The 26490-nt window shown below is 40.0% G+C and overlaps 1 protein-coding gene across 1 annotated transcript in view; it reads right to left on the reverse strand.

The window, feature by feature from the left end:
- Positions 1-13381: 13381 nt before the first annotated feature.
- plppr4b (phospholipid phosphatase related 4b) overlaps positions 13382-26490 on the reverse strand; it is a 40896-nt gene continuing 27787 nt past the window's right edge. The window contains exons 5-7 of the mRNA XM_074622033.1: positions 22786-22843; positions 20063-20236; positions 13382-19193 (exon numbers count right to left, since the gene is read on the reverse strand). Coding sequence (XP_074478134.1) covers positions 17481-19193; positions 20063-20236; positions 22786-22843 — 1945 coding nt within the window. The 3' untranslated portion in view covers positions 13382-17480. The remainder of the gene's footprint in view (positions 19194-20062; positions 20237-22785; positions 22844-26490) is intronic.

The following is a 26490-nucleotide window of genomic DNA, read 5'->3' on the forward strand; positions in this document are numbered from 1 at the left end:
TGAATAAAAGTATGGCTTTTCTTAAAAAAAAATGTCTGAGATTGACGGTGAGTGCCTGGCAACGACTTGTTGTGAATTGAATGGAGTGGAACGGGGGAGGGAGAATGTGACATCTAGTAGCTGAATGTTATCAATGTTATCAATAGCTCTTTTAAGGAATAAGGATGAATGTCTCGCTCCTACCTGAACTCATAAAGGGTTATGGGACTAAAAGCTACAAGCAGATACAGTATAAATGACTCTCCTTTGTTGTTTAGCTCATATCTTGTTACTATATGCTGTGTACCATGGTATTTAGAGTGATGAAGTATAAAGAAAATATATCAGCCCTTTAAATCAACAGCTTGCACATCACATGCAATTCATATGGAGGATGGTTCCGGCTGGTTTGATCAGAAAAATGACATGGCAAATTATAATAATTATTATTATTATTATTATTATTATTATTATTAAGACAAAGTATTATACGATATGATCATTCGGACACATTCAAATAAAAAGACAATATTTTATCATAATATAATATGAAAACTAAAAACACATTTTATGAGAAACAAGTGTTCCTAAGGATGCTGTCAGATCTGTAGATTCATAGATAGATTTGCACTTGATCTCAGACTGACTGGACACAACTTTAGATTACAGATGTGACTGTGAAAAAAGATTTATACTAAATGGTCATCAAGGATTCTATGGTTGCTATGGTTTGTCTCCAGGTGCATCATTTCTATAAGATCATAATTTAAAGGTCCCATATTATGCTCATTTTCAGGTTCATACTTGTATTTTGGGTTTCTACTAGAACATGTTTATATGCTGCAATGTTCAAAAAACACTTTATTTTCCTCGAATATACTTGTATTCACCCTCTGTCTGAAACACTCCGTTTTAGCACATTTCAACGGAATTGCAACGGAATTGCGTTGCTAGGCAACGGTTTGGGTCCATGTTTACTTCCTGTCAGCTGATGTTATTTACATACACTGCAACAGGAAATAAACTGGGACACATTTAGAATGTTTATGTTTAAACCGTGTAATGGTCTAAATATTGTATATTTGTGACATCACAAATGGACAGAAATCCTAACGGCTTGTTTCAAACGCACAATTTCTGAATACGGGCTGTGTGTTTGTGTTGTTTCTCCATATATTGAGCATTTTGATCTTTTTAGCCCAATGACATCACGTGACTGACACGGAAATTGTAGTACCGCCGTTTGGCCACTATGAAAGTTGGGATCAGCGACCGATGCTCTTCTTGGCACCTGCTCGCACTCAGCTAAGAGCTGTTAACTTCAAGTAGTCCTCGTTAACTTCGGTTAACTTTGGTAAACTTCGGTTAACTTCGCCAAACTGGCTGCTCCCGCGAGAATAAAGTAGTCCAATGACAGAACAGAAACACTCTACTGCTCAGCCAGTTAAGAGGCAGAGCTCATCTAGTTTGAAATTCAAACACAGATGTTTATATTCACAGGAATGTAAAATGTACAATGAAATTCATTACTGTTATATTTAAAATGTCCTTAAAGCACTGCACGTTACCAAATGATATTATTCTGTAAGCTTTACATTTTATCATTTGCAATTTATTTACAATTAAAATGCAAAAATAAGTATGAACAGCTAACTGGCCATTTGGAAGAGAAAGATAAACATTTCCGTAGAGTGAACATAAATAGAAAAGTGTGCAAGTTTTAAGGAACATAAACACTTTGATTTTTTAAAATCCATTGGCTAATGACTTCTGTTATCAGGGAGGCTATACAATAGGTTGTAGTTTTACGGTACCTATTATTATACTGTAGTTTTACTAAACTATTTTTAATATAGAGGCCTACTCAATTCTAAACAGACACATCACCTGTGTCTTTAAACCCTTCATATTAACACACTTTTACTGTATTTGTAAATATTCCTATCTGTAAAATATAACTTATGAATTTGTAATATGGAACACTGTTATGTCATCTGTATGTTTGTATTACAGTTTTTCTGTGTTTAAACTACAGTAATCTGTAAATTCTACAATGAAATGTGATTATTTTAACATATTCTTACTATTAAATAAACAGTTGTGATTGGTTCTGTATTTTAAAAAATATTACTGTAACTCAAACACCGCTTCATTGTTTTTCTATTCACAGTTGTTTGATGTTGTGTTTTTACAGCTTTTTAATGTTAATTTCACAGAAATTTTTTACAGTGTACTTATGTCAATGTGATGTTTCAGTTTTCTTTTTAATAAATTTGGATGTCTCAATGTCTAAAATCCTGTTTTCGCTCTGTCGTGATGATGTGGATATTGATGAGGGAAAAATTTAATTTAAACAATTATAGTGTAAGGTTGCAATATAACATGAAAAAAGTGTAGGGGTCTGAATACTCTCTGAATGCACTGTATGTCCAAATATAGCTGGCTAACTAATCTCACTTTGTAATACAGGCCCCTGGCTGTAGCAGTGATGCGCCTCGCCATATGTTATTTTTATATAATCATCATAGTGGGTCTGTATTATTTTGCATTATTTTGCAATGTTCTGCACCAATAATACACACACACACACACACACCTCATATGGACCGCCTATACCTCACAGCCCAGCTTGCATACAATAAATATTATTATTATGACCTATGAAATTGACTGACTACTGCCAGCAGTGTCCATGTTGTGTCCAGCTCAGTCACACAGCAGTTTGTGAAATAGTCTGAAATTTATATTGATTCAAGTACATAGACATGAATTTAAATTTTTTTTCGTGATGGTCAGCACAAAATCAATTTGTATGTAATCCACGTAATTGTTAAACGAAAAATATAAAGAGAGACGAACGCCGTGTAGGGAGGAGGTCGGGTTGGTTGGGTGGGTCAATAAACACAGGACTTTCGATTGTTCGTGTCCCGTGTGAAACCACAAGTCAAAGTTGATTTATTTCTCACTTAACTTCCGAACTTGAGTTACAGGACTTTCAGAGTTATTTTAACCCAAACCGTGATCTTTTCCTAAACTTCACTAAGTAGTTTTGTTGCCTAAGCCTAACCAAATTGATCTTTCCTAAGCCTAACTTAAGCTGGGCATACACTGTACGATTTTAGAAATGTTGTTGTGTACATCCTACTCCCTGCTGTACGAGTAGATTGTTTGCGATTTAAAGCCAAAGCTCACGATTTATGTGCCCACACTGTACGGTCCGATCGTCAGCCAGGACTTGATCTGATTGACTGACGTTGGGGAATCGGCTCGTGGCTCTGTTTCAACTGTGCGAGAGCCTGTGGACGGCCGACCAAAATTTCTGACATGTCAGAATTTCGTCCGACTGTCTGACGGCCGGTCGGGAGGAGTTAATCGGCCCTCGGTCAGGGGGGACCGTACGGCAAACGACGCCCAACAAAGCTGAAGTATGGTCCGACTCTAAAATGAGTCGTGCGGCTCAAAATTCGTGCCAGAAAAGAACGGAGCGGTCATTGACATGTGCATCACATGTTGCTGGACATTCGTAGGAAAACGCACAAAAAATACACTGTTGAAAGTCGTTCTGAGTGTCACAAAAAAAGGGAAATTCGTGTCTACGTACACAAATGAAATAGATTAAATTTCGTCAGTATTTCACCGACTGCTGTGACACTGTGTTGCAACGTAACTAGCATAAATAAACAACGTTGCGATGAAGAATCATGTATTTCAGATGTTTTTGTTTTTTAATTTTTTTATTAGTGCGTTTTACAACTTTAAAAACGTAATTTTTTAAATAAGGACTATTATAGTGTTCGTACTGGGGAGTTGATTCACCTCTAAAAAAATGATCCGCTGAGTTACAGACGTCTCTTTCCAAATGTAAGTCAAAGGGTCTTTTTGGGCCCAATGCATCACGTGATGGACACGGAAGTTGCAGTACTGCCATTTGGCCACTACGAAAGTCCTGATCGACGACCGGCGCACTTCCTGGGGGCAGGTGTGAACGCCCGACGCGTGTCTCACGAAGCCGCGACGCAGGCGCCTCGGGCTGCTGACGTTCCCAGTATGGATGAGGCGTAACACAGTTGTGTCTTCAAAGTAACCCTCAAATCAGTCACACCGCAGGAGCGGACAGGTCACGGCTCCAATGTTTTCAGTTTGGACTACTGTTACCCATTTTAAACGCTAGCTGTCCCTGCTACATATTGCTGTTTTAATGTTGCGGTTACATTAATTACATGTTTTACACACAATTGTGAGATGGAGGGTTGTGTGTGAGAGAGAAATGAGACATCTCTCAGACAGGACTGTGGGAAATTGTGAGGATCTCTGGTGTTTTCAGTGCTTCTCTTTCTCCCTCTTTGCAGTCAAAGAAAGTAGGACAAGGCCAGCAGCTGTACTGTAAAACCCACAGGAGAGGAGGGGAAGCACAGTTCCTCTCCATTCATTCTTAATATGACCTGCGCACAATCTGATTATCTTCTAAAAGTGAAATACGGTTTTCTTTTGATTCTTATAATGCCATTATACGATTACCAACTGGAGCTGATGGTTCTGTTTTTTACCACTGCATCAATAGTTAAAGGGGGTGGGGTGGTGGTTTTAAAGCTGAAACTGGAGTTACATGACAGAACTCAGTCCCATCTGTGCTATTTGAAAATCAGGGATTGTATATTTTCTGCAACAATTATCCCCGTTTGGTCGGTGGAAGCCAGAATCATCACATCTCTGCGTGCTTCCAGCTCAAGGCACAGCGCTTTTGGTTTTTCATTTTGGAGACAATATACACTGAGACAGGGACCCTGTTGCTATAGCAACCTTGAGGAAGAAAGATGGAGATGGCTACAAAGGAGGAGAAGTAGGGCTTATTAAAACAGAGAATGCAAAGGGAATGAATGAATGAGAGAGAATGTTTGTTTCCAGGCTCTCTATCATCTGTCGGCTCACACTCTGTCTGATTCGATGACACTTTTGATCAGTTTCAAGGTCTGCAGAGTAAAGACAACAGCACTAATTTGTTGGAGTGCTTTTCGGGAAAAACAAAGAGTTGGACTGAGCTACGACTGGAGGCAGGGACTCTGCTCTGCGCTCTATGGCCACTCTTTGGGTTTTCCATGAGCCCACATTGTAGGGACAGCGATATAAATAGCTCGCAGACTACCTGCCACACACACACACACACACACACACACACACACACACACACACACACACACACACACACAGGTTTACAGACTGCCTTCTCCCATCTCTGCTCTGTGTCAGTTTTAATCAGGCACATTTGCTAGACCCCGGGGCCTTGTGGGCAACATCAGTAGTTGTTGCATCTCAGTGTCCTTTGAGTATTTCTCAGCGTCTCTCACTAGGATGTCGGCCCATACTACCTTTTTCTGTAGTTATCAACCAATCAAAAATTGCATGCGTTTGAGCCATAACTTTATTTTTGATATGAGAGCTGTCAACTAAATTAAAAATATAAGTAAAATATAAATTCAATAAAATTGGATGCCTTGGCTACCTCGTTATTGACAGCTCGCTACCACGGCATTGTCCAGTTTGGGAGTTGTCCGTGTTTTCGTCTTACAACTTTAGGTGTGTTTTCACCTCATGAAAGTTAATTATAACCTTTTAGGTTGTCTAAAAATGTCTTATTCAGCTTTGTAGCAAATTTTACATAATAGCCAAACAGTGGTACTACAACTTCCGTGTCCGTCACGTGATGCCATCGGGCCCAAAAATACTTTTTTCTCATAGACTTACATTGGAAAAGATACGTCTGTTTTTTGAGGCAAATGAACTTCCCAGTACGAACACTCCAATAGTGGGAGGGCTGAGGGCTGGGATGCGTTAAAGGAAACTCTACTGCGTCTCTACTGCGTCTGCTCTATGGGCCCAATGGATGAGGAAGATCAGTAGATGATCCGGGTACTTTAGCACTCGGCAGTCGAGCCACTTTGGCTTCAAGCACCACTGAGATACTCTCATAGGAATGAATGGGAGCCTCCAACGCTGTATCCAGTTCTCTTTATACATGGTTGTGATATGGTGAAAAGCATCCAAAACAAGAGTGGTTCCTCTCTTAGCTTATTTAGTGTAATAAATAAACAACTCTGTTACATGCCACAATCATATATAAACACAAGCAAAATAGTAGGGATTGACCAATATGTTTTTTTCAGAACCGATACCGATTATTATTAGTTAAGGAGACCAATAACCAATATACATTTGCAGTAAAAATTCAAATCTTGGTGTTAAAAATGGGAACAACACAAAACTTTGTTGAAAAGCCTTAAAACAATTGTTTAATTAAAAGAGAGCTTTCTTCTTATAAAGTTAACTCAGAATTTTAATAAATAAATAAACAATATCTCTCTGAAGTTTTATAAAGTGTAAAAAATAAATAAAACTAGCAAAACTTAAATTCAACTATTCAACTCTGATAACTGTACACCATCTATGCAGTTCCATTATATTCCATTACACTGGGCCTCTCTAACATCAAGATGTGAGTGGTACTGGTTTCTATTTATTTATAAAGCCCTGAACTTGCCATCATATATTACATTACATATTACTTATATCATAACGCAACTGAACCAATTTGATATTCTTATGCACAACTGCGCATGCACCATCGAGAAGAAGGATTTTGGATTCACTCCAGCTTGCGAATCGAGTGAACTCGTTCCTCTTTAAGAGTTGTTCAAAAAGAACGATGCGTTCGTGATTCGAACTTCACAAATCAGTTCCAGAAATCCAGATATAAGGACACTTTCTGTTGTCAGTAGCTTAAATGATGCCAACATTTGTTACAATGACAGACCTGAGTACAGCTATTTTCCATTACAGTTTGTAAATCCCCACCTTTGACCGGGTCCATTGAGCACAGACATTTTGCGTACATCGGAGAGAACAAATTGAGGCGTAACCTTTAGCTGCTGACAGCTGGGAGTGGAGCTGCTTTGAAGAATTATCACATGTATCCTATTACAGCAGGTCATCCTGACTCAATGGCTGTGTGACTCATCACTGAGATGACCGATCAGTGTGAGTCATGGTGTCTGGTTCAGCCATTTAATACGACTAAAAGGTCACTAAACAAACCACTTTCTATATTATTGTGGTTATATAAATGTAATTTATGGTGCGGTTAGATTGCTGCTAGACCGCAAGCAGGAGAGAAAACATTTTTTTTTGACTGCAGTGAAAATGCTTTTGAAAGGCTAAACACCAACAAGTATGGACTGAAGCTGAATATTTCATTAGATAAAAACAGGGAATTTTGGAAATCTATCTTATTTCAATACATTTTGGACTTAGGGCTGAGACCTATGAGTTATTTCCAAGTGGATAACAGTGGTAAGACTGCAGCTGTATAGCCAAAATAATTAGATAAGAAGAGTTTAAAAGCCACATAGAGCTGCTGAGCTGGTACTGTTTCTCATTCTCAGTTCCTTCATCACTACTACTAACCCTTTCTCGCTTTGATCCATTGTTAATGCAAAAAAATATTATGCAATACAAATTTAATTAACAGTTTTGATGAGTGTGAACGGCTGACCTCAAGCCAGGCAAATCTGACACTGAGACCAACATTTTGAACATAAAAAAGACCATCATCTACAACACAAAACATGGAACTGGAAGCCCTACAGAGCATCTGTCCTCTTTTCCCCAATCACAGCAGAAATAAATCTCTACAGACAGAATGTAGGACACGGCGCAATGCACCTTTAAATAATTTGTCAGGCTCTTCACCCTTTTGAATGACACAACTTTAGCATTTCCAGTGTGTATTTTTAAATTATTGATTACAGCTAGTTGAATTATTCACTGTTAACTTGACATGACTGTGAGGTTTGAGAGCAGTCTGTTAAGCCTCAGTATGGCAATGCTTCAGTTTTATTTTTTGCCTTGCCCAGCTCTGCTACTGGTCTCTGTCCATTCCAGTGTTCCCGGGGCTATCAGCCTCCTCAGTTTCCTGAGCAAGAACGCAAGGCCAGCGTTCCATCACTGCAAATCCGTTGTAGTCAACGCACCGGGCGGCAGGCCTCTACTCTATACCTCGGACCGATATCAGAGGTCAGCCGACCGTCGCTGCATCCCAGCACCCTCCTACACACCTGCGTTTTCCGCATCCACCGTATCTTCCAAGTTTCTTGACTCAAACCAGTCAAGGAGAGTCTGATTGACTGATTCCCTAGACTCTGATTCTCTGTCTGATCCCTGTTGGTTAAGTTTTTCTTTCTTTATCTATCCATAAACTTTTTGGACTGTGATATTTTACCTGATTGTTAACGTGCCATGCTTGTGGGTTAATGCCTGTTATGTGTAAGTGAGCGTAACATACATATCGTTAAAACATGTTAAAAGTACAATTATTTCGCTTCTTGTATTTAATAACTGTTTGAATTTAAGTTTTCATTGTGATATTAGTTACGCCACATTCAAATCAAATCACAACACAAATTAAAGGTGTATTGCATTTCAGTGTTGTCCAGCAGAGCCCAGCTTAATCAAATTCAGTCATTAGTGTCCCTGAAGGGTGGAACCATGAGCTTATCATCGCTGACTGAAGTCTTTCACATTAAAACTGTTTTGTGTGGGCTAAGTGTCCGTTTGCACCTGAAAGTAATATATTTATTTGGCTAAAGGGTTACCTTCTAGACTTTAAGTAGTAGTCAAATTCATGCATCCTGATATCTCACACTGCACTTAAGGTGCTGTCGGACAGTGATCGGTGGCCACCGTCGCCTCTGTTATTCAATGTAAACCAACACATTCTCACTCCCAAGTTGTCAAATACCGGTGCTTGGTCAGTGCCCCTCAGCGGACTTTCACACTATTAATACTACGTCACTTGCTCCGACCGTTGAAATAACGCCACGGGTGGGTTTCCATTGGAGTTAGTTGAAAGCCCGGTTCATCACATACTGTTGCTAAAGGGTGCCTCCGTGCGTCGGTTCCCGGTGCCGAGGGGCACTTACCAAACGACTGTATTTGACAAATTTGGAGTGAAAACGGGTTGTGTAAACACGAGCCGACATCAGCTTCAAAATGTGATTATCTGGTCTGGGACAGTAAACAGACTATTTGGCAAAACTTGTTTGTATGTTTGTATAATGTATACATCATATTGCTAACAATTTCCTCCACTTTAATCTACAACCTGCTCTATTTATCTGCGTGATGAGATTATGGTTAATAGCAGCACCCTGTGGTGAACAGGCTGGTAGGACCGGAGACAGTAGTGACGGCGGAGATGTGCCCTGCTGCCACCGATTCAAAATACAGAATATCGATGTTGACGGCTTGGACAATACTGAAATGCAATACACCTCTGCACAATTAATGCAGTTATCAAAGAAAAAAAGCTAAATGCTAGTCCTTTTAACATATTTTTCATTTAGTTATAACACAGAAGAGGAAATACATATAATGATTTTTATTATATTTCACTTTATTTCTTTGTTTTATTTAAATCAAATCAAATGTAACTTTATAATTCAACAGAGGAAATTAATTTGGTCAGAGGTGCATACAGGGGTAAAAACAACACAAAAAAACATTACAGACATTTTTTCAATTTAGGCAGTTTAAATCTTCCATACTCAGCCTATAAAGGGATTTCTTGATAACAATTAATGTCCAGTCATTTTGAAACAAGTCAATTGTTAACCTATTCATGTTTCATTTTTTTTCTTCAATTTCGACTTTAGTATTTGTAATGGACTTGAGGTTTTGTGACTCAGTTACATTTCCAGTTGTAGATTTTGCAGTGTAATAACCAGTGAGGCTACTTAAGTAAAGTGCTGTGGGTTTCAGGCCAGAGTAAAACAAACTTTGAATCTGAAATGACAACAGCCCCATGGATGAGAGGACATACATTAATTGGTTTCAATAGCAAACATTTATTCCAATCATTTGGACAATGCACAATTTTTCATCTACCCTGATCAACGTGCTCTGAATACTCAGTGTGATTGCTTGGTTCAACCGTCTTTAAGCAATCAATACTATTTTGACCGTCACACAAAAACGTAACTATTGAGCCTTTTTTTTCCTTTTTGAAATCAAGTGATGATAAATCCATTTTTACAGTTTCTTTTTTTCTTGCTGCATAGAATTCATACAGCTGATCACAGTATCAGAAAACATTAATTATTCATCCAGGGACAACACAAGAGGCTACACATGCAGAGAGCATCCATTCACAGTTCTACTTATTGGATCTACATTTCTACCCACGTGTCACATTACACTCTTTGATTTCGTAAGCTTTTGGTAAAGACTCTAAATCAGACAAATCGTTTAAAACAATGTCATAGAAATATTCACGTCATATCTTTTTTCTTTATATCCAATCTATATATTAGATATGTTACTCTGGGGGGCTTTGTGGTATAACTATGTCTCATCCTAAAGGGAGTATGGACAATGTTAAGGCTTCTAACTAAAATGGAAGGAGTCGCTGTCTGTAATGTCCGGTTCAGACTACACGATATGAGCCTGATTATAGCCCGACACGGCCGTCGTAGGGTGTCGAAAATCAACGTGTTGTGTGCAAAAATCGATTGTTTTATCTCGTGTAGTGTGTCATAGTACACGAGTACACAACCGACGCCACGTTCGACAGAAAGTCTAGCATGTTTGATTTTTTTTTTTGCTTTCCACGACGTGGCCGTGAATTTCACCAGCTAACCCAGCTGTAAACAGAAGCACATGGCTACTTATTATGCAGAATGATGTCATCGAACCTTCCCAGCACAACTGCTGCCGGACCTCGCGGTAGGATATTCAATCTAGGTTGAGTAAAAAAACACCACGTGTTGCTTCTTTGCGCATGGAGCATCCCGTTGCGTGCCTGCTTTCTCTTCTCCCAGTGAATTATATTTTTACTGTTTTCCCCCGGAGCCTCGTGGGCCCCTTTACATGGTCGGGCCCGGGGGCTTGAGCCCCAGTAAGCCCGTATATTAAGACGGCGGTGCCGGGAGAGTGTGTATTGTCGGAACAGGGGACCGAGGTGTAGTCTGTCATGTGTCGCAGCCAAGTCACGGCAAGAATTTTTTACTCTCAATCGTCTAATCTGACATAGTGACCATCGTAACCGTCAAAAATATCATGTAGTCTGATCCTTCAATTTTCTCGACAACCGATCATACGATCGACTTCACACTTGGCGGGTGTATTGCTGAGGACTAAAGGAAGTGCAGTGCTACTTACTAATACTTAATAGTGCCTTATGTACACACTGTGTAGTGTATTAAGAGGGGAACCCTATTAACTGTTAAGGCCTTTGCACACCAAGTCCGTATTTTTCGTCCAAAATTATCGCACATTTAAAAATAAATACGACCTGATGTTGTGTCAATTACGTTTACACACTGACTCCGAAACTTTGGTCCGTCACTAAAGTTTTTGGAACAGGTTCGATTTTCTGCGTTCGCATCGGTCAAAAGAGGGTTGTTTGACCACTCAGAGCCACCGTCCGTGCAAACGTCCTCATCCAAAATGGCATGATCAACGTTCACATCGTCTCCCAGCACAAAGCACTTTAGGATACAGAAATAAAAGAATACAGACATGCGGAAATTAAAGATAGATTGTGGCAGGTGACTGCAGAACAGCTCGGAATCGGGGACGATCGCAAAACAAAGGATGCACGAAAGATTAGACAGTAGTGATTGTGCTCTAGGCAGCAAACGATAGCTTCTTGTTAATGTCACTCATTCATTAGCCTCATTTGGGATGAGCGCTATCCATCACACCCACGTAATTAATTCAGTATTTTTATTATACTGCAAATTTTTTCAGACTCGGTGTGTTATCAGATGACAGATTTAAAAAAACGCATAAAAAAAAACAGACTTGGTTTTGCAAAGACCTTAACACCGCCGAACGGCATGCTGGGTACAGCCCCCTCTCAACTTTTTAAAGATGGCCATGATCAGGTGATGTCATACAGGCTGGTTTCACACATACAGTATCTAGTAAATATGGCAGTCTTCTTTGATATGTCTACTGGTAAAAATAAATGTAATTCTTCATTAAAGGAGTGCTGTATTGTATTGTACATCATAAGAAATCTTCAGTAATTTAGTCTTATATTAGACTTTGAAAATTAGACTTTTTGTATATTTTCTGTAATTTGTAAGGCAGTCATATTTCACCAGTAGCTATGTAGGTAAGTAGGATAAGTAGTAGGATTTGTAAACATTTACCAAAAAGCTATCAATATAGTCGGACAATTATTGATTTGTGTTAGTACAGGTTGCAGTGTAAGAAACACAAGAGAACAATAAAGGATACATCTGGGGACATTTCTCTTAATGTCTTCAAATCCCATGTGCAGACCCAAACCAACAATGAGGCCGTGTCTACATGTATACAGATACGTCTTCTAAGATGCAGATTTTTAAAACTCCAGTGACTTTGTATCAGTGTGGACGTGTTTAACGGAGCGTCTGGGAAACGATGATGTCCTCTCCTCATTTCATGCTCATTGTTGCTTTGTGTAATGAGCATGCGCCAGAAACAATAACAAAGATGGTGGACTACCGACGTTTTTACGTTTTGTTAGCACTGCTCGGACTTATTAGTACTTTATATTTAAAATATATTACAGTGTCCGATAATCCAATGGATGCGGATAATCGCCCGAAGATCCGGGTACTTTTCCAGGTGGAAGTTGAGCCATTTTCGTATCATGCGCCAATGACACACTTTCATAGGAATGAACGGGGCCCTGCCTCCAACAATGGATCCAGTTCTCTTAATACATCTTTGGTGACATGTAAATATTAAGGCAAGCGTTTGGAGTCGTTTTTACATTTGAGTGTGGACGGAAATATTTTGTAAAATGAAGGTGGACAGTATTTTTTTGTTTTTTAAACGGAGGGGAAAATACCTGTTTTTAAAAAAATCTGTATACCTGTAGACAAGGCCTGAATGTATCTACTAACAAGGGTTGTGTGTGTATCAGTCGCCTGATATATCTTACTCTGAGCTATAGAGCTCCATTGTTGTCCAAAAACATAACATAGCAATGAGCCACACTGTTGGACTCACTGATGTTCCTTCATTACCATGAACACACACACTGTAGTTTATTGTGACTCAATCCCACATACACCGTCCTGCTGCTACTGATATGACGAAAGCACCACATTATTTCAACACTAAAAATCACCGCTTTTTTAAATAATGAAACTATATATTTGTGAGGTGATTTTAAAGCTGTTCGTCTTCGGTAGGAACCAATGGGCTTTGAGCTGAGAGCCACTGACAGGTTAGGGAAGTCGGAGAGTATTGAGAGACGGGCTAACACATTGTTGGTTTTGTTCTTTTCATGGGATTTGTTGAGTACAACAAAAAGTATAGTGTTTTCCATTAAGATGGTAAAGTAACCACTGAATTCTCTTCACTGTTATCCCGTAGCATTGCATTGAAAAAGATCATTTGGGAAGAAACTGTGACATTTATTCACAACTGAACCACATCATCTTACTAAGTCTGGCATCAAACTGTATGGTAGCCAGTCAAAGTAATGTTAGTGTTTATTTGATAAGAAAGCCGCCTCTATGAAATGCATAGTACGACAGTTAAGAACACAACTATTGGCCAAGCTGGCTACCTGTCTGATGTCGAAAGACTTACAAACTACACAATCTTAACCCTGCTCTTGCTAAAATTAAATCTTCATTGGATTATGTTCCACAAATTCTAACAACCCCCAATGTTCTCTCATGTAGTCAAACCTACTGTACATAGGTATAGTAGAGAGTGAGTGGTTGCTTCACCCTCTGAAGTAATGACCTGTATTTATGTATAGTAATTAGGTATAATAAATTATTCTGAGGTGAAGATTAAAACTAAATCCAGCAATTTAAGTGCTTGAAGCACTCAAAGTTTGACAGTTTGAATAAGACAAAAGAATGTATTTAAAATATTCAATATACCTGGATTACTTTAAAAATAAATGTTTCTTTTCGAGAATCTGATTGCTTCAATCAAAACCTCAGCTATTTTTTTTATTAAATTACATTTGTTAAATTATGTACACATTTCAAATTAAAATGTTCCAGAGTGAGCTTCATTTAAGCAAAAAAAAAAGGAAAACCAGTCTGTAGTATTGACCTGAAGGGACAACAGTACTTAGATAAAAAGATTGTCATATAACTCTCACAATGAAACACAGGAATAAAGAACATACTGTTAATCACATCTGTAAATTCAATTTTTTAGAACTTTTTTAGAACATTTATGATAAAAATATTGTGATATGCACTATAGAAAAATGACCATGCAAATGTTATCGGGCTATAGAATAAATCATGTACATTATAATGCAGGATTGCTATACAAATACTGGAAATTACATCTGAGGATTTATATATTTTTTTCGATGAAAAATTCTAGCTTTGGCAAATTTTCTCATATAGTCACTCTGGCTAAACATTTTCATAGCACAATTGGTGCCAATATTGTTTGTAACAAATTTAATTTATATCCAGTGGGTGCTTATTTAACCACTGAGATACTAATTAATGATATGCACTATAATGTAAACCACTGTAAACAACAGTCACTATCCTGTTCGTACTTTGTATTAATGTAAAAAAAAGAAAAGAAAGAAAAACATTAATTTGAGACAGCTACTATCAGCATAAAGAACCCAAAAGGTTTCTCAGAGAACTGGCAGCCTCTACATAGCATTCTATACACTGGGTTGGATTTGGTAGAAAATCTGCTGGTTGCTATATGGCACAAAAGGAAATGACTTCGCAGCACAGAACTGGAAGAAGGTGCTGTTCTTCCAGCGCATACGGCAGATGGTGGAGGGAGTGCTAAACCCAGCAAAATCCCCTGTTACATGCTTATCCTGTTCAGCAAAGCCAAAGATCAATTATACTGAGGTATTACAATTCAACAGAAATATTGTATATTCTTGTTGAAAAATGCTACATGTAGTACCTGTACAACAAATCAAGTCTGATTTTTGTCTATGGTGAGCACGGTGCTTTACAGAGTTTTCTACTTGTAAAGAACAAAGATCTGGAATTGTTAAAACATTTTCTAAGAAAAAGATGATTTAAAAAACAACGTTTTGCGAAAAATGTTTGTTTGCTATCTGAATCAGAGTCAGGAAATCAATATCAGCCTCACTTCACATCTCATCTCTGTGTGAAGTTAGGCTAAACGCATTCCCAGCCAACTATCTCTGTTGTAGACACAGAGATTAAAATGATAGTCGGGAAGTGCTTTTTCCCCCCACAATAAACGTCTGTTTCAAAATGTTCTTTTATTGATATCCTGAATGTTCCTCAACATAGGGCCTTTCTCAAACCGGACCCTCCCACCCCCACATCGTGATGGAGAGAACTGTATAAATACAGCGGCAAAACTTCGGGACGAACTTCCCTCGCTCCGTCAAACTGTCGTAACGTTTCGTAACCATGGTTTCGTATTAAGCAGATCGGATAGTAAAGGTTTACAGTATTAAGAATAAAAAGAATATGCAATATACAGAGAAACTAAAAATGAAAAATAAAACTTACTCCCATGCTTCTTTGGTGGCATTTCTTTTCTTTTTTGTTAAAATCTTCTCGTTTTTAACTCAGAGGTTTATGAGCTGCTTGGTTTTTGCAACAGCCACTGTATTTATACAACACTTTACAACGTCTGTATAACCATATTAAGTTTTAGTTGCACGGAAGTTCCATTTGTACGGGACTTGTTCCGCGACGAACACAAAATGCCGTGGCATGTGGCCAGTAAGTCGGCATTGATGCAGGCTCGCCGTTGGAGGGATATAAATTTATAATCCACTTCCACTCCCCGCTAATTGGTTTGGGATGGCACATCCTCTATGCGAACACGCAAACAGAGTAGGTAGGGAGAGGTTTGAGAAAGGCCCATAGAACAACCCTGTCTCCTACATAATTACGTTCCCATACAAGTAAACTGTATTCTCAATTACATTTCAAGTGAAACATATTTTCTCTCGGCTTACGGTTGCACTTTTAAACACGTGGTTAACGTTGAAAATTCGAAACAAAACAAAAAAACGCCACAAAACTATAATGTTGGGTTTAGTAAAAAAAACGTCATGATTAAAGTTAGTGAACTGTTATTTTCACGTGGGACACGAACACTGGTCTCCTGGGTATCCCAGTATTTGTTGACCCATCCACCACCCCGACCTCCTCCCTATGTGGAGTTCCGCGGACTATCATTACAAAACAAACATAATCCGCAACAAAATATATTTCTCTCGAAAAGTAATTCACAATGCAGTTTCATTGTACGATTTTTAGGAGACCAGGCACATGGGAGGCTCCCATACATACAGTATACTGTGACAATGCTATAAGTGTACAGTATGTTATGGCCGTCACTTTGAATTATTTCAGCTCTGTTTCTGATAAATCATGTTTTTTCTTTTGGTTTGGTATTTTTCAGTTTCATGCCCACACAAGCCTTGGAAGTGCTCCAACTACCAGTCACCTTTCATTTTGGGAACCCCCCGCCCCCAAAATAACTACCCCACCTTTGTGATTCTGTTCATGTTAGCATTTGGTTGTGGGTTTGGCAGCAGCAAGTATATTTCTCAAGATGTTCATTTGAAAGCTACAAATACTTTTTTTGAAGCAGATTGAAACCTGCCAAATTCAGTTGAGTGGCTTGAGGTCAAGCCTTGCATTGAGTTTTGGAAATATACTAATAATCTTATGGTCTAAATAAGCATGATATTCCACCTTTTTGTGCTGTAGATATGGGATTGGCATGGACATCCAAATGTAAGTACAGGATATAAAGATAAGGTCAGGGTTTACAATATACAAGGTACAGTAAACGCATATTTCAGTGCAAGTCACAGCATAATTGACTTCATAGCTACAGAAGGAATGCTAAGCACACTTATGGTTCAAAACAGTATTCTGTTGAGTATGTGGTATCTGTACAGAAAAGAGACAAAATACAAAACATATCTCTGTCACATATTAATGTCATTGTTGCTCACTCTAAAATAAGTCATTCTTTATCTATTCAAATTGTACAGTATGTTGTATAGTAAATAGTATTTTGTGGTGTAGCACCCTTTTCAAACATACACAGTATTTACAGTGCAGGGAAGTAAACACTGGTTCTACAGCTATGGTACAATTATTTTGCTGTAGTTTGCTACAACTTTACTGTGCTACTGTCTTTTTTTTCTCATGATTTATATCCAAAACACTGTTTAAAAAAGGTTCTCCTGTCCCCAAAGCACTGGCACAGCATCGACATTACAATAGGTTTCCTTAGGAGTGACCACAAAAGTACACAGTGATTATTTCTACAACACTTAAAAGGTTGTGATTTAGTGTAAACACGTACAAAAATCTCATGCTGAATAAAACCTTTTCTTTTTGAAGTTATTATGATATACACAATGGCAGTTAATACTGACTTGTCACAGATATGGGGTTCTCTGAAAATCTTGCATTATTAGCTACGTCTTCTCATTTCGTAGGTTAGTCCTTGAAAACAGGAGTAATCGACGTTCCCTTGTAGAAAATGTTCCGGGCGTTATCGGGGCTGTTGGCTCGCTCTGGAATCAGGATGACATTATTGCCTTTTCTCCGCAGTGTGGACTCGCGACTGGAGGCGACGGAGGGGGTTTCTGAAGCGCTCTCTCCACCTCCTCCTCTGCCACCACCTCCTCCAGATCCAGAACCACTACCATCCCCCGGAGTGACCCTTATGGTAGAGAGGCCCTGGGGCTGGAGCCTGTGCTCTGACTGGCTGGTGTTCTGGGTGTGAACAGTAACTATGGGTGGGGTGCTAACGGTGGCAGTGGTGGTGACGATGTGATTGCCACGCTTCCTGTCAATGGACCCTTCGCGTATCGAGTCTGAGCTTTCTGAGTCTCTGTTTAGATCGTTGAGCTCAAAGGACTGCCTCAAGCTCCCACCTCCTCCTCCTCCTCCTGATCCTCCTCCTGCTTCACTAGTCACTGTACCTCCACCAGCTCCAGTGCCATGATCCAGGGACCGCCACCTCCATGATCCATCTGTGGACGGAGCTTGGATCACCGGCGGCTTGTTGGCTTCAGGGTGGGCCTCTACTCTGACAATTGCTCCGGTACTCCCTGAAATACTGCCCGTGGTGCTACCCAGTGAGCTGGGCCCTGTGGTGCTAAAGGGGTCTTGATCAGTGAGCACCATGTAGCGAGCAGAGCCCTGGCAACTCCCGGTGGTGCTGCAGCCTATGCTGCTCTCATCTAAGCTCTTAGAATGGGTCTGTAATAGGCCCTGCTGCTTGGACATAGCTATCACTTGCATGATCCGCGGCTGGGTGTTCTGCCCGTTATCGTAAGTCCTGCAGGCTGTAGTCTTCTCTGCTGCCCTTTGCCAGTTTGCCTGAACGGTGCTATTTATTGTCGACATCCCCTCAATTCCTCCTCCTCCTCCCCCCGTCCTCGGGGAGGTGTTGTTGTAATTCTCATGAGCTTCCTCTGGTATGTGGACGAGCTGTGAAGACCCAGGTCTAGATTGCATGGATATCCTGGCCCCTCCGGTGATGCCACTACAATTACTGGGTAGGGTGGTACTAGCACCTGTGGCCAGTTTGGACATGTATGCATGACCATCAAAGCCCCCATTCAGGCCCATAGCCGCTGGATCAGAGCTGGATCGGAGTTCCATACTGCCGTGGTGGTGCGGATGCTGGGAGGAATGGCCAGATGACGAATCTACAGAGGAGGAGAAGGATTCTGGGACCTGCAGGGAGCATTTGTGGTTGTTGTTCTTACTTTTCCATTGAGACAGAAGCTGCTTCGAGCGACTGGAGTCCATGGAGGCATGGTGGAGGGTGGCAGCGTGACGTCTGGCTGCTTCTTCATACGCTGCCATGGCCTGGGGGGTGTGGACCCGAGGAAGGGTGTGGCTAAAGGTCATCATGGCGTCTTTGCTCGGGGGGCTGCGGGGGGAGATCACTTCAACATCGGCACTGGAACGCTTCAGACTGTCGTCAGACCTCTGCTGTTGAAGGCCTCGGTGGAGGAGGCCCTCAGAGTGGGAGGTGTGTATGCCAGGCTCCCCGGCCATGCTGGCTTTCATTTGCAGGTGGTGGAGTACTGCCTCCTGGCTTATGTGGGGCAAGGAGCAGGGGGGACGGTGTAGTACTGGAGGGGGATTGGCACTGGCCTCCTCACTAGGCTGAAAGTTTCCAACTGCATACAACCCCTGGCAACAGAGAAACATTATGTACAGTGCAACATTTTACTTCATGCAGATTTTGCTTGATACCTTAATGAGTTCCTTGTCAAACAATTTCAAACAGATTTAAAGAAAACCTTGAGTTTATAGAATAACTTCTGGTTTTGCAGTGGTACACCTTAAATTGTGTGTATTTGATGGGTTTAACCAAACAGAGGGAAAATGTTATACATGAATTTACCAGATTATGCTTTTCTAAAATTAAGACCTAACATCAAGTTCTGCTTAGGACTGGGTATCGGTACTCGATACCTTTAAAGGTATCGAGTAAGTTTAGGTAAGACCTAAATAACCCAGTATCAAGTAGTATCAAAACTTCAGCCAAACAACGCGGTTCTGCAACCATGGGTCAGGGGATGGCGTTATCAACGGTAACCGCCGTATGATACGATTAGCTAGCCAGTGGGACACACACACAGTTTCCATTCACATGATGGGTATTAAATGAAGTACTCTATTGGTATCGATGTCACTTTAAGGGTATTGGTATTGTCATCGTAATTTTTTAAACGATACAATGAAACCTATTTTCTCTCACTGGAGGGAAATGGCCACACATTACGTAATAGTAACTCCGAAGGACTTGGACTATTCAAATTTAGAAAGTAATTTTTAGACATGCCAGCAGCATGCCTCTATGGGGGCAGTTGGTCAGTCGACTACTTTAGTCCAGACTGACATATCTCAGCAATTATTTGATGGATCAATGTGAAATTGGGTCCTCCAAATGATGAATCCTATAAAGACTTTCATTATAGAGGAGTGCTGCTCTTAAACTCAGAGATAGAAACAGGGAAACCATTGGAAAGGAGGCTGTTGATGGGACTGGCCCCTACCAGGTAGACAGCAATGGCTCCGCCAAGTAGGAAGCCCAGGTAGACGTCGATGGCGTGGTTCTTGTACTGAATAATCCGGGTCAGACCACAAATTATGGCACAGATAATGAAGGAGAAGACCAGTAGTGGCTTGAGCAGCTTGGATGAGTCCGTCAAAGTGCTGTTGAAATACATCTGTGGACACATGACACATTTTCTGATTTATTTTCCATTGTCCTTACGATTGCTGCTTTGTCTTATAGCAGTGCAGTGTTAGATGAAGTACCTGAAAGTCACACTTGAGTTAAAGTACAGATATCGAACCAGAGTTGAAGTTAAAGACACATATTAGAATATTACTGGAGTAAATGTCTAAAGTATGTGATATTTACTGTACTAAAGTCACAAAAGTAATTTTCTGATATTAAATGTACTGAAGTATTGAAAGTAAAAGTACAAGTAAATGCTGTTAATAAAAAAGCAAGCAAGCAAGCCAGGATTTTGAGATGTATGAATTTCATTCCTCTTAACACCACCTTAAAAATAGAGGCTACATTACACTTGAAGAAAAACGAGGTCTTCACAACTAAAAGGATTTAAAGAACAAAATCCAGTTTTTATTTCCCTTGTAGTCGCATGTAGCATGTAGCATGTAGCATGATCTGACATACAGCCTGCCTGGATTCGCGCAGAAATCTAACCTTATCTACAGCTTTGAGAGGACTTTGTTTGCAGTTGCCAATCACGTACCTTGCAAGCTAGGTCACTGATTCACCAAACCTGCTTGTTTGCAATAGTAACAACGATGCTTAGGAGAATTGTATTGGAGTAAAAGTACACATTTTATTGAGTACAGATACTCACAAAAAATACTAGTACTGTAATGAAGAAATGATTACTTTATTACATTACACCACTGTAGCAGTGTGCTATTCCATAACCCCTTCCAGGCAGCATTTGGCATTTACGTGAATACAAAACACAAGAGTTATTATCTCCTCTGAAGTGAACGCTCTCTATATGTTCTGATTGTTGTGAGTCACCATCTCTAATTACTGTAACATTTCATATGGGATGGATTAATATGCTAGCTGCACCCCGGGATCTTTACTGGGCGTCAGCATTTGTCCAAGGACTACCATATTAATCCTCTTGTATCTTCTGATTACAAGATTTCAGTTTTACACAATTTTAGTATTTCACTCACAGTGTCAATATATTACTTCCAAATACTTAAAGGGACAGTGTGTAGGATTTGGTGGCATCTAGTGGTGTGGTTGCAGACTGTGGTAACGTGAACCGCCGAGTGTACAACCGTGGTAACGCTGTTATCCGTACCATATTAACACTACTTTAGAAGACAGAAGTCAGACCGCGGTAACACGGTTTAACGCTCTGCGCTTCACGTTACCGCCTTTTCACAAGCGTGTCAGAGAACTACGGCGGCCTTCAGGTAAAGTAAAAAGAGCCAGTGTTTGGTTTGTCCTTTCTGGGCTACTGTAGAATCATCCGTGAAGAGGACCAGTCATGGATGTATTAGGAGAAAGTTGCTCAGCGGCGCATGATGCCAAAATTGCTCGATTTCCGTCAGGAAAAGTACCCTGATCTTCCAGCAATCTTCCGCATACATTGGGCCATCGGTCTGCTCGGTCCCAACGTCACGCTGTCGTCACGGTCTGGGTCTCATTCACATGAACGGAGGAAGGGAAATAACTCTGGATTTGGCCATTAGTGCATTCTACAACTTTTAGGACCTAATGATTTAATTAAGGACTATTAGAGTGTTCGTACTGGGGAGTTGATTCACCTCAAAAAAAATTATCCGCTGAGTTACAGACGTCTCTTTCCCAATGTAAGTCTGATGGAAAAAGTATTTTCTGCCCAACGGCATCACGTCACGGACACGGAAGATGTAGTACTGCCGATTGGCCACTAAGAAAGTTGGGATCAACGACCGGCGCTCATCCTGGGGGCTTGGGACCAGCTCCCTCTGTAGATATGAAGGACTCATTCTAAGCTAACGAAAACACACCGAATCTTAATTTCAGTTGATTATACACTGATGAAAATAAAGTCATGAATATTATATTCCATTTCTGCTAATAGACCCCCCGCAATGTTACACACTGTTCCTTTAAATGTAATGTATATATTTTTTCATATACTAGAGGTGATTATAAAATGTATTGTTAATATTTTAGTTTGATATCATCATATTATTCATATTTTATTGCTATTGAAAGTAGGGAAAAGGCCTTTAGATAACATAAATGCTCCTTCAGTCTCTGAGTAGGCAGTCTGGTGTACATAGATTGACAGCTAAACTACCAGGAGTACAGAGACACAATGTGAACAAGCTAGGACTGTAAAGACAGTGTCTTATCAGCAGTGGTGTTGAAGAATAAGGACCTGATATTTAGTATCTAATCTGAAGCTGATATTTGCAGTTGAGTTTTCAGCGTTCTGTTCAATGTGCTACCGTACAGCTGTCAAGCTAATTAGCCGACTAGCCTGCAAACCGACGTCCTTTTCTTCTCATGAGAAGTTGACATTTTAGAGATGAGTGGATTTTTACACAGCGGAGCAGAAATAGCGACGAGGGAAGAGCCATGCGGGAAAGTTAATCTTGGCTAATCCCACCATCACATCACACCGCTCAGTGTTTCGCTTCTACTGTATCATTAGGCGTTTCACGGCAGGATGAGCAGGGTTAAGTGTTTGCGTGGGCTCAAACCATTACTCACCGAAACATAGACAGCGGCGAAGGATGCGAGGGTAGCGTGCTGCGACGGGAAGGATTTTCTGCAAGAGATGAAAGCACAGAAATAGACTCAGCCAACGTTCACATCTGTATGTGTGAGTCAACTGGAGGTAGAGAGAGGGTTTAACCACAGTCAACAAAACACCAGCATAATGAGATATCTCTAATACCACCCTGCACACACACGGATGTTAAGGGTTGAGAGATTGACCCAAATGAGATGCATCTACTCATGTTCTTCTACCTTTTATTCACACTAGAACCCCAAAAATAATTTAACAGTTAGATAGCAGTGGAACCAGATGTTTACATTGTAGTGATATTTTTTACCTGATGCCACTGGCCAAGTACCAGTGAAACATGTGTGATCTCCAGTCATATACTGCAGTGCAGCAGCAGGAGCCTGGCTGTGTGCTACATAATGAAAGTGAACCTGTGGCCCAGTTTCTCTCCAGCTCCAACCCAATGACCTACTTCTGACAACTCCTGATACTCACTCCTCCAACCAGCCCCCATCTTTACTCCTGACTCTGCATGTGTGTGAATATGTGTGTTTTGGTGCATTCATGCAGTTGCATGTATCATTGAGCGTGTCTATGTGGGTGCACATGTGTGCTCTCCTCCTTAAAACCAGCATTTACAACATCTGTGGAATCATAAAAATTTAATTTACATATGAAAACTGATAGCACTGCTTCTGAAGGAGATGAGGCACTTTTAGCACCGAAATAACCAACATGAATATAGTTGTATATATTATTATGCATCGATTATTACTATGCATGTATTATTAGAAATGTATATTGTTATAAATGCTATAGTTAGGGTTTCTAAATACTAGATGCACCGATACAGGATTGGATATCGGGCGATACTGACTCAAATAGCTGGATCGGGTATCGGTGATTATGAGGCCGATCTATTCAATTCAGTTGTATGTTTATATACTATATACATTATATACTGGAATTTAAATTCCTTTACACCTAAATTGTATTTCCTGTTAATTTTGAAGATTTCTTTTTCCCAAGTAACTGGTGTGCAATTTATTATTTTAATAATAAAGAACAATTCAGTAAATTTAAATCTATATATTTTTTTGCTACATTTTGTTTTACAAAGTTAGGAACATCATGTTTAAGTCAAACCTGATGTTGTCATACACATGAAAGAATGATCCCAGTCACTTCCACACAGTGAGGCATACAGCTGATTAATTTAAACCTGGTATCGGAACGGTACTCGGAATCGGCCGAAACCCAAAGCCCAGGTATCTGTATCAGTATTGGGACTGAAAAAGTCGGATCGGTGCATCCTTACTAAATACTAAGAAATAAATGCATTAGGGCTGTCAAAGTTTATGCGATAATAACGCATTAACGCAAATTAATTTTAACGCCACATATTTCTTTAACGCGTTAACACAACTTGTGATTTTTAGGTTGTAGCGGCTCAGTTTTAAAGCTAGAGTGAAGATACTGGTATCATATGAAACTGAAAAACCTAAGGAATCCATTGGTACCAACCATATTAGACGATACTATACTGATTTGAGCATATTTTTGTATGCTAAATGCAGTACCTGTGTAGGTTTCTGGAAAATATGTCATTGTTTTGTGTTGTTAATTGATTTCCAATAATAAATATATACATACATTTGCATAAAGCAGCATATTTGTCCACTCCCATGTTGATAAGAGTATTAAATACTTAACAAATCTCCCTTTAAGGTATATTTTGAACAGATAAAAAATGTGCGATTAATTACTATTAACTATGGACAATCTTGCGAATAATCACAATTAAACATTTAAATCGCTTGACAGCCCTAAAATACATATATTAAATATAAATAAATATATAATGTACATTTATTAATATTAAAGGATAACATCTAAATTTTTCAGGTGGCAATATGGGTTGAAGCATGTTTTGCCTGCTGTAATCATTCCTCCTGCTCATATTGGCAGTAGAGAGATCCCATGTTTCCACTGTAAATGCCTTCGAACACCAAGTCTGTTTCTTTCGATGTTGCATTTTTTTAATCCGCCATCCGTTAAAAATACACACAAAAACCTTGCGCACTGAGTCTGATGCTTTTTATTACTTTATTAGTTCCGAAAATTCACAATACAATACAAAACTGAATTAATTATATGGGTGCGATGGATAGCGTTCCTCCCAAACGAGGCTAATCAATGAATGACGTTAGCAAGAAGCTATCGTTTAGCTGCTTAGAGCTCAATCACTACTGTCTGATCTTTCCTACATCCTTTCGCTTGCGACCATCCCTGATTCCAAGCCATGATAACGCATTTTAGGCTTTTCGTGTGTCATTTCACACCACAGGGTTAACGTTGTAAATCAGTTTTCATTTAACCCCACAGTATCATACCGGAAGACTGGAAGCATGTTAAGAAGGGATCTTTTAATGGCCAGTATGAACACGAGGAAGCAAGCAAAACATGTACCTATGGTCCAACATGATCTCATTCCTACTGGGCATATTTTGCCGCTTGAGCAGAACCCCCCCGATGTCGGGGGCAGTCTTTTGTGTAGTATCTTGACGCAGGAGGTTCGCACGTGGTTAACGTTATGAAACGGTTAACCTTGTAACACATAGTTAACGTTGTGAAACAGTGGCGGTTAGGTTTAGGCAACAAAACTACTTAGTAAGGGTTAGAAAAAACATCATGATTTGGCTTCAAATAAGCACGCTTATGATCGTAACGTCATGTGACTGAGTGGCGTAGCGTGCCGTGACATAACGTCGTCAGTATAAATCACTCAACTTTTGGTTTCTCACGGGACACTAACGTCGGTCCCCTGAGAAAGAGGCCTGCGTTTATTTTTCCCATCCACCAAGTTAGATTTCTCTCGTTCCAGCTCTCTAATGGCGGGTTCACAAAGGGAACGGAAGCATCACGAAGCACCACATATGTTAATCGTAGCGCGAGCTGAAGCCGGGCTGTTCACATCAGAAGCACATTTCACTGTACCGGTCAACAAGCGATTTTCCTCCTCTGCTGTTGTGTGGAATGTGTGGAGTACAAAATTTAAAACCCACGATTACAAACAGCAGTGACACCACGCTAATTGTTATACATATAGTGGATGGATTTTGAAATGTGATATCGCCTGGGGGGGGATCGGAGGAATCAAAACTCTGGGGAGGGAAGTAGAGCATTCGTGGGATGCATATTTTATCATCTTATCAGAATCTGATCATTTACATCACATATATCATTTATATTGTTTATAGTAGATTATCAGTGTGTGACTAAATTATTACACAAATAGTCAGAGGACATGTCTATAATGTTAAATCCAACGGTACATGTCCACCAGGTCCGGCGAGGATACTAGGGGTACTCCTTGTTTTCTGCTCGCCGTTTCAAACAGGAAACATGGCGGCCTGCTGTAAACTTTCTGTTATTCAGTCTATACGATTCACCAAAATCTACTTCTGAAAACATTTTAAGTGATGCCACTGCTGAATCCAGATTCATTTTAGAACTAGATCGCCTACTTTCACAGTTTGGTCCAAGTTGCGAAACTCCAGCACTCGGCTGACCAATCGTTTATCTTCATCACTCAGTCTCTCAGTGACAGACATTTGCGTTTGTAGGGCTGGCCCTCTGCGGTCCAGCCAAAAAAGGAAGTAATGTCCCTGAGTTAAAAAGGTTCC

This window comes from Sebastes fasciatus, chromosome 21 (genome assembly GCF_043250625.1).
Source record: "Sebastes fasciatus isolate fSebFas1 chromosome 21, fSebFas1.pri, whole genome shotgun sequence".
NCBI lineage: Eukaryota > Metazoa > Chordata > Actinopteri > Perciformes > Sebastidae > Sebastes > Sebastes fasciatus.